The sequence below is a fragment of the Bidens hawaiensis genome, unplaced genomic scaffold (assembly GCF_021521415.1).
Source record: "Bidens hawaiensis isolate Kalapana, Puna unplaced genomic scaffold, B.hawaiensis_p1.1 tig00029978_1, whole genome shotgun sequence".
Classification (NCBI taxonomy): domain Eukaryota; kingdom Viridiplantae; phylum Streptophyta; class Magnoliopsida; order Asterales; family Asteraceae; genus Bidens; species Bidens hawaiensis.
The window spans coordinates 188,255-198,278 of record NW_027494988.1 but is presented as its reverse complement, the minus strand read 5'-3'; the positions used below and the strand labels follow the sequence as shown (position 1 = coordinate 198,278).

Genomic DNA, 10,024 nt, shown 5'->3' with positions numbered 1-10,024 from the left:
TCGGATTGGGCAGTTGTCACATCTTACCCGTCCCATTAGGGTTTGGGACGGGTCTGGGATTAGTTTTTAAATTTTTCGTGGGTCTGGGACGGGTCTGGGATTTCTAATATACCCGATTACCCGATAATATGGACCTATTTACCCGATTATGTACCCGAAGTACCCAATAACTATATATCTATATACATATACATATATATATATATATATATATAAATAAAAATTAATATTTCTAATTTGTGTTAACTGTTGTATTAATTTTTTTACATTCTATTAATGTTCAAGACCATTAAAAGGATATTTTGTGTATATCAATAAACAATCAATTAAAAAAAACATATTGACCAGTTGCATATTGTCAAAACCTTACGGGTATAACCTACGGGTATTTTTAATAAACTAATGGGTATATCCGAAACCCATGGGTATACCCGAGACCCGATGGGTAATTACCCGATAAGTACCCGAAGGATCTGGGACGGGTCAGGGATGGGGTTTTATAAACGGGTCCGGGTCTGGGAATACCTAGACCCGTCCCAGACCCGACCCGACCCGACCCATTGCCATCCCTAAGAGTTACTACTTATGTATCAAATGAGAAATCATGATAGACTTTGATCAGAGTCGTTTACGAAAATTGTTACAAAATATTGGGTCTTAAGTAAAAGGGCATTTTGTTGGGTTTAAAAATTTAATTTTTAAATTGACTTACTTGGATGATTTGAGTTGTGTAAAAACTTTTAGTATAAAAAAATGCTTAAACATTTTACAAGTGAGACTACAACTCACAAACTTTTGGTTGAGACTTGAGAGTTATACCCATTTGTCACTAGACCAAACTAACGGTTATGTAATTAAGTTTAAACATTAAATATACATATTATTTTTCATAAAAAAATAGATATATAATTTTAAAAAAATCGGGCCTAGCGGGATGTCGGGCCAGTGTCCGTCGATCACCCTGCCCTCCTTAAGAGCCGGCCCTGACTTTGATACTTGTTGGGATGTTTGAAGTATGTGTTTGTTCAATATTATTATAGTCTCGACATCATGAGAAGGTTTCAAGGGGCATCGACGCTTGGCCGGTCCATGGCAACGGTTTGGCATGTCAATGGCCTGGTTAGCATCTTGTGGAGTCAAAAGAACAATCCATTGGCTGGGGCCTTAAGGATGGCGAAAAGTGCGCCGTATCAACATGGATGATGGAAAGTTGTTTGGAAAATGAACTAAGTTTCTATTGAGCTTTAGTTTGTCACTGAACTTTAGTTACTAACTAATGAGTCAGGCCCGGTTCTTGCGCTGTGCAATCCGTGCAATGGCACGAGGCTTAAAAGTTCAAAGGGGTCCAAAAGTTTTTTCCAGCATGCAACTGATGGTTTAGTATACCGGAAGTATGCATAGAAGAAAAAAAGAAAGTGAAGAAGACGAATGGTTAAAAAGGATAGTATTTATATTTAATATTTTATAGGTTAGATAGGTTTTTTTTAAAGACCTAGTAGGCTCAATACCCAAAGACCAGAATAGATATTCTATATATTATTTATTTTTATATATTACTGCATGTCTTTTATCTCCTTTTTTTTATGTATCAGATTATATTGTTTCTTTATTTTTAATGTTGAAATTTGTATATAATACTTATCGTTAAGTGTATAAGAAAGTGATTTTGATTTGATTTAAAAATTATATATTATTTACTTCACTTTAGGTTTTATTATTTTTCATATATGCCGTAGATCTTTTATTATTTTCATGGACAGATTTTTTTTTTTTTCAAAGATACATTGGTTAACAGAAAAAAGCTCAAATCGGACGTAAACGGTTAAACCTTGATAAAATATATTGAATATTAATAAGCTTAACTATACAACAAGAGAAGAAAGAGTTTAGATGTAGCAATTATTGGTAACCCAACTTTACGAATATCAACTACCGATGTACAACGATGAATGTGAGATATTTTTCCAGCTTAAACCAAGACGCTAGGAGAGCCTCGAAATTTGTTTAAATAAGTTCGATCATTTTGATACGCTACTTTTATTTTGTTTATTTCATAACCATTGTATTCGTGTTGTAGTTTTTGATATAACTGATGAGTTTATATTAAAAGGAAGAGGCCCAAACTTTATCTTGCACGAGGCCTAAAATTTTTTTATCATTCTCAGAGACGACCCTGCTAATGAGTTAAGTAGCAAATTAAATGCGGTAACACTATTTATTTCTATAGGATCTTAGAACTCTGGTAGCTACTAGGTATGCCATCGAATGGAGTAATGGAGTTCTTGATACTGACGTAATTGCAACTTATAAATTAACTTATTTTTACCGTTTATGAAACATTATGACTTTTTCAGAAGTGAAATGCTGTAACGTTGTAACATTATGACTTATACATTAACTTATTTTTAGAAAAATATAATGCATGAACTGATAGCATTCCATGTTATGTGAATACTATAACTCTCTGCTCTGCTATATTCATTATCAACATGCAAGAACATCAAGCAAACCTTGTTATATTATTACTTTGTGCACATGCATCTTAGCAATTAAATTTATCACTATTCAACATGCAATCAGGTTTTATTTTTAAACAAAAGAAACAACTATTATAATTTACTAGCATACAATTAATTTATTTGTTTATATTAAATTGTACTTTTGCATTATAAAAAATAACCATTACAATTCTCTTCGGATTTCTAATGTAGATGCATGTATGGAAATAACTCATTACTCATTAGAGATAGTTAAACACCATAATTAGCTCCAGTTTATTCGAAATCTAAATCAACGCGTGATTATAACTTGTGGAAGGCTTAAGAATCAAGATCAAAACGGTGTGTGTTGAATGTGATATGTGAATGCATAGAGTGTATCGAATGTCAACTCTGGATGGTTGGATTTCTATTTATAGTTCTTCGAGGACTAACAATAGTCTCTACTTTTTGTTACTATAAGCATTTTATTTTAGTGTTGCATGCGTTATCCTATAGTTCTATTCTCCCTGGCCCTTGCCCTGAAAGGCTGGAATACCCTTTATCGGAACTCTAAGCTGTGAGTCCTTCGGGGTTGCTTCCGCCTTCTTGTCAACGGTCATATGGAACGAGTTTGGATCCAATTGTCGTCTTTTGGAGTACATCCGGTTTGCTGTTATAAAATCTAACTCTACAAGCTTGGAATCTGAATCTGAATTATGATGTGTTTTTGTGCTGGGAGTCCGTGGTCGTGGGTCCGGACCCGACATCCGTTATTAGTTTGCAAACAAATGTTACAACTCTACTTTAAAATGTCAAAATTATTAAATGACTTACGGGAAGCAACGTGGCCGCTTTTCCAGCAGACCAATCATAATTCGTATTTTTTATTATTTTTTCTATTTTGAATAGCATAATCGTATTCTCCTTTCCATGAAATTTAATACAACTTGCTCAACTAAAATATTTTTAGAATTCATTAAATATTTTATTATTTTAATTCCGTATTTTGATTCTCATGCAAAATTAGTGGTCAAGAATCAACATCCGTATCATCTACTTGACAGACCGGCGCTCATGAAGAAATATAAAAAAACTTAAAAAGAAAAAATACATATACGATGTCACTATATGTAATTACTAATTACTATTATTATTATTATTATTATTATTTCATACACATATTTAAAAAAAAAATGGTTATTTTGATGATAAAATGATGATGATGGCATGTGTGAAAGTATGATGATGTAATATAATAAATAATAATAATTAGAATATAATAAAGAGAATAAAGATAATGCTAATTTAACTCTATGAATTTGATAATATTTTATTTTATTAGCACGACACGACACCGTGTTTTATGTAGTTGAATTGAGTGATTGTTCATGAACTGGATTTCCTCACGTGGTTTCCGGTCACGGAATTCGTTTTTGGTTGATTGCATTATTTATTTATTTAGAAAGTAAAGCTACATATTGATGACTTTTGGGTTGGCTGTATTATTGGGTTTTATAATTTTTAATTTACATGTTTAGAAGAAAAAAGTACCCAAACCCGAGTGAGCTTGGAATGCCTTCGTCAACCAAATCTACAAAACAGAAATGCCGTTAGCCTCATCTCTTAGAGGAAAGACGTGATTAGCCTTCAGTTTGAGAATAAGTATATGTGTAATAATTACCAAAAAAAAAAAGTATATAAGATAGAGAGTGTTGAGAGAGCAGAGCGTACGACATGATTTGCATGATATTACCGGTATACATCCTAAATACTTATCAAATAGGGATCCCCCCCCACCCAACCACCAGCACTAGGTCAAGTAGGGTTTTTATTCTAATGTGATTAATGGTCACTTGAGCGTGCACTCCAAGCCATTTGCTACATGGACAATGATTGTGGTGGATCCGTCAGAGTCTGAATCACTTTTAGTATCATACATGTTCATGTTAACATGTATTGGAAGCAATATGTCTTACGCAATTGTAAAACATTGTCTCATGCTTGATTCTAAAAAGGCACCCGTCGAGTTCATTGATTATAAAATATATTCTTGGGCCGCTTTTTATCGGACCAATCATAACTCGTATTTTTTCCACAAGCATTGATTATAACTGTTAATGATCTTGTGCTTGAATGAAGTAGCAGGCCCTAGAATATATTTTAGATATGTCATAAGTTTTTTTATTATTATTATTATTATTATTATTATTATCATCCTCTACTTGTGGCCAGTAGCGGATCTTGAGCATCTAGTATGAATGAGCCGAAATTTATAAGAGCCAAAAAAATTTTTTTTCCCCTACTTCTATGTTTCGGGCCGACAATCCAAAAAAAAATTTTCCCCCCTACTTCTATGTTTCGGGTCGGCAATCCGCTTCTGATTTGATCAAACAATAAAAACTATATTCAATCATTCAACTCAAATACTAATTCAATAATTTAACTTTAAATTCAATAATTCAAGTTACCGTTCTTACACAAAAGAAATCAATATTTTAAACAAACAAAAACAAGATGCAAGGAGAAGAATGAGTACCTGAAAAAGAATCGCAACTCAGCCCGGCGACCTTTCTTTTATTACCGTTCTTTTTGGCATTTATTCTCCTCATCTAAATTTTCATCAACCTTTCTTTTAAAAAAAAGAGACCATCCTTTTTGACCTTACCATGATTTAACCTAACACATAACCGCAACAAATATTTAACAAATTAACGTAACATAGTAATAAGAAATATTTAACCTATAAATCCAAACCTTAACCTACAAAATTGGAAAAAAAAAACAAAATAAAACAATGATGAAATGTTTTTGGCAACTTGATTTTTTAATTCCTTCTATTGCAAATCGTTTGGGCTCCTCAACTCCTAGCTTGCCTCCTTAAAAGTCTAAAGTTGCAAATTGATTTCAAGACTTCAATGGCGCTCAATCTCTGTTCGATTATCAATCAAAGGTTAGGGTAATAGGTTTAATTGAGCTTGGGTAATAAGTTGTTCAAAAATATAATTCCTTTGTAACTTGGCTTTATTTTTTTAACCTTTCTTGGCTGGTCCGGACTTAAATAATATGGATGGGTCAGACTCAAATAACATGGCTGGGCCGGACTTAATAATTAAATTGTTTGGAGATTTTTTCGATAAAAATACACTACTAAACAAAAAACATGGTGGGGCCACAAGCCAGTTTGGCCTAAAGAAAGAACCGCCCCTGCTTGTGGCCTAATGGTAGGAGGCTTGGGTTCTCCAGTGGAGACTCAAGTTCGAATCTCACTTGTGTCATTTTTGGGTAGATATTTGCAATGAAGGATTTGAGTAGGCCTTGTGGAAAGGTTGCCAGTTCGAACCTGGAGCCCACCCGGGTTTTTGTCCCGCCGTGTGTTACGTCAAAGAATTCTGCTTTTGTGGTGGCACAACGACTGTCATGTGGCAGCCAACATTATGTTTTCCCGGGAAAGCACCCAAGCCAAACTCTGAAGCCAGCGTGGGCCCAGTTAAGACAACATAGCCTGGCCAGAATGGGGGCATCGGGATTCTCAAAATTCGAAGAACGCGGTAGCCTAAATACAAAAAAAAAACCGCCGTTCTAAAAAATGTATAATTCTAATGGTCCGAGTCAACAATTTATTTATTTTTTTGCTCGGCTAGTTTCTTGCTAGTCGGTGATTTATATAATATCCGCCGTTCAAAAAAAAACAATTTATTTATTTTTTTTTACAAATTGAATCGGGTCGTAGAAACAACTCACTACTCAAATTGAAGCCCATGTAAAACCATTTAGGGCTTTGGGCTTTTAAGTGTTCTAGTGTTTTATAGTTTTATTTGATTTGTAAGTTTGTGTATGTTTGGTTTGGTGTCACATCCGTTTTTTTTCTGGTTCTTTTTTTTTATTATTATTATTATTATTATTATTGTTGTTGTTGTTGTTGTTGTTGTGGTTGTTTTGTTTTGTTTTTCTAATGTTTTATATCAGTGGATCTTTTCAGTTTGTATTTTTAAATATATTTTTGAATTTTTATTTGGTTTATTTTTATATGATTTGCTGCCGGGTTTATCTGCGTTACCGTAACAAACCTAACCGATATCCACCGAGTGACTGTTGACGTTGCCCAAATTATATATAAGATAAGAAAACGCGTATAACACTAATCCTCATCATCGTACTCAGTATGTCCCACCAATAGCAAAGCTATGGTAGGGTCTGAGGAGAGTAAGATGTAGACAGCCTTACCTCTACCCCGTAGGAATAGAGAGGCTGCTTCCGGTGAGACCCCCGGCTCGATAGTAGTTTCGCATCAAGCCTTGGACTAAGGCACATAACACTCAACCATCGGAACCACAACCGATTGGTGCATGTACCCTTGTCTTTCGACTATCAACGCCACCACATGATACATGATTAACCTTCCGCCACTTTTAACATTATTTTCACGAGATTAGTAAAATAATGTCAAAATTAGTGCAATTTCACTTTTGCCCATCCGAGGGTTCACACATATATACCTTATATGCGCGGACCGCAAGCAGGGCGCAATCTGTGAACCCGGAGGTCAAATTGAGCATGACCCATTTGGCTATGTGTGTTTTCACTTATTATTGAAAACTCACACACCCCAAATTTATATATTATGAAATCTCCTATTTTTAATATGCGTACGAACTACACAGTATAATTAAATGTTTAGGCACGTTGGTTTTTCTAAAAAAATTTAGAACGGCCAACGAATCCTCCGCTGGTGTTTCTAAAAATATATCAATCATGAAGTCATTGGTTTTTCTAAAAGCTTTTTCTAGATACATATAAACCATTAACTAGTTTTAAATGCACAAAAGAGCATTAAATACACCATTGACAGTTGTAGACTGTAGTGTGGTATTTGGTAGAAATATTTTGCAGTTCAAATACCAACTCTTCAAACTCCACTCATATTTGGAAGTTAATCAATCAGCTTCTGATCAATATGTTTATATATTTATGCATGCTAATTACCGTCCAGCTGATGATGATATGATCGAATGATATAAGCTCGTGTTCATGTACCATTATGCAGCTTGCAGCATTTTTTGTTGTTTTGATCTACTTTGTGAAGACGAAGAATGATGATCGCCTGATCGGTCTGATGAATGATTAATTTGTGCAGGAACTGGAAGAAAGGAAAGCAAAATGTCTGATCATGCTTGTATCTTTTCGGATAAAAGCGTAATGGCTGTCGGTGATCGATATCCAGGTAAAAGTTCTCTAATTTGTGGTGAACATATGTTTTATGACACATTAATTTGTTAGAAATTTTTGGAACGGCCAAACGGGTAACTCACACATTCACTAATCATGCATACTTCTAAATTAAATCTACACATTAATTTGTCACACATTCACAAATCATGCTTATAAGTTAAATCTACGCATTTGTCAAGTACATAAATACCTTGATGCCATTACATTACAAGCCTTCCAGTATTAATTAGTTAGATGGTATATGTACATTGTACGGTAGCTTATAAATATATATGTTTTGTGAATCTTACAACCTTAGGGCCACCTTTTAGATGGTACATACAGTTGGCACAAACTTAATGCTAAAAGTAAATGTAGCATGGATTATTTGTCGCCACATGTGTCCCGTGCCGACAATATCTGTATCTAAGGGTGGACAGAGCACCCACGTGATGGGGTGCTGTGCCGCTCGGTACTCATATTTTGGAGATCAAAACAAGGTGTTAGTGTTTATTTGAAATAGTTAATATACATTTATTGTTTATAGAGTAAACTGTGGTTTTCGTTCCCGTGGTTTGTCTAAATTTGCGGTTTTAGTCCAATAGTTTTAAATTTGCGATTTTCGTCCCTGTGGTTTCATTTCACTTGCAATTAAACTCGACCCCACTAACCACGTTAAGTCTAGTTGTTAAATCCATCGATCAGCGTGCCCCTCACGTGAGGGGCAATTTTGTCCTTTTTCTTCACAGATAAACCCCAACCCTTTTGCTACATGAGTTACACAAATATTAATCCACATTGTTGTTATTTAAACTGTAGATTCGTCACTCAAATCTGAATGTTTTACTACTGAGGAAGATCTATCACTAAAGGTATTTGATGTTTAAGTAGATGTTTTATACATAACATAATATAAGTACAAAACTGCGATAAATGTATAACCACACCGCCTACCTCATTAAGTTAACAAACCACTTCCTACACGTGCATTAAGTCGCAGGAAATTGAAGCACATCTAGGCGGAAGATGCATATATCTTGTTGGAATGATGGGCTCTGGAAAGACAACAATTGGCCAAATTTTATCTCAACTACTGCTTGGTTACTCTTTCTTTGATAGGTTTGTTTCATGGAATATATAAGATAATGCTTTAATTTTATTATTAAATAAACAACATGGCAAGTTCGGCACGTTCCTCTTCTAGCTAGTTATACTTTTCTTACGTTTAGATTGAACTGGTGTTACGCAGTGACAAATTAGTAGAGGAGGCTGCTGGTGGGACTACAGTTGCTGATATATTCAAACTGCATGGTGAAAGCTTCTTCAGAGAAAAGGAGGTTAGTTATATTATCTAATATCATTGCTGTTATATTGTTATTATTCTGTTATGGCTTTTTTTTTTGTTTTTTTGAAGACCGAGGTGTTGAGGGAACTGTCACCAATGTGTCGACTTGTTATATCGACGGGTGGGGGTACTGTTATTGAGCCTATCAACTGGTACAAAAATTAAACTCAAAAGGGTAAATTTGTATCCGGGATTTTGACTATTGTTTGCATTATGATCAGGATATACATGCACAAGGGTATAGTTGTCTTTATAGATGTACCGTTGGAAGTGTTGGCTCAAAGAATAACTAATGTAGGAACTTTATCTCGGCCACTTCTGCATCCTGGATATGGTGATACTTATGTAAAGGTGAAAACAAACTCGATCGACCTTGATTTTATACATACGAGCATGCTCAAGAAGACAAAGAAGAACCACCTCTGAGTCGAGAATAGTGAAAACCTCATAAAGAATGCTTGCTATGCGTTTACCTAATCGTTTTATATATTTAGTTAAAGACGTATGTATGTATATTTATTCGGTTTACATATATATTTTTTTTAAATTGGTTATATAGTAACAACACCCTTTAATGTATATATCCATACTTGTATATGTCATGTTTACTTTATTATTTTTACACATGTAGACTTTAAGACAGTTATCTATGCTATGGAAGGAAAGGAGTGAAGCCTACAACAATGCCCATGTGAGAGTTTCTTTAATAAGTATGTATACAAATATTTAACTTTATACTTTTATGTTTTATTTTATATATTATCGCATTCCCTCTACTTGTTATTTGAGAATTTTACAGATATCGCAACTAAGTTGGGGCATGGAGATGCATATCGTGTTACTCCTACTCAAATTGCTATAGAGGTCGTCCCTCTCACCCATACGAGTATTTAACTGTATTGTCTCATGTATAAATTATTTTACTGTATTGGTTGATTACCTGATTATTTGACAGGTAATCGTGCAATGCGAGAGCTATTTGAAGAAGTAA

The 10,024-nt window shown here is 34.3% G+C and overlaps 1 protein-coding gene across 1 annotated transcript; it reads left to right on the top strand.

The window, feature by feature from the left end:
* Window positions 1–7,637: 7,637 nt before the first annotated feature.
* On the top strand, window positions 7,638–10,024 carry LOC143579795 (shikimate kinase, chloroplastic-like). Its single transcript, XM_077062996.1, has 9 exons — window positions 7,638–7,701; window positions 8,508–8,560; window positions 8,683–8,807; window positions 8,938–9,025; window positions 9,103–9,185; window positions 9,255–9,384; window positions 9,665–9,743; window positions 9,833–9,897; window positions 9,989–10,024. Exons 1-9 carry the CDS (start codon window positions 7,638–7,640, stop codon window positions 10,022–10,024), a joined length of 723 nt encoding a protein of 240 aa, XP_076919111.1.

Bases quoted from the DNA above. Each gene is read 5' to 3' on its own strand.
- LOC143579795 (XM_077062996.1), top strand. From the start codon at position 7,638: ATGTCTGATCATGCTTGTATCTTTTCGGATAAAAGCGTAATGGCTGTC. The intron at 8,561-8,682 runs GTATTTGATGTT...ACGTGCATTAAG, and splicing joins AGGAAGATCTATCACTAAAG to TCGCAGGAAATTGAAGCACA. The intron at 9,898-9,988 runs GTCGTCCCTCTC...ATTATTTGACAG, and splicing joins CTACTCAAATTGCTATAGAG to GTAATCGTGCAATGCGAGAG.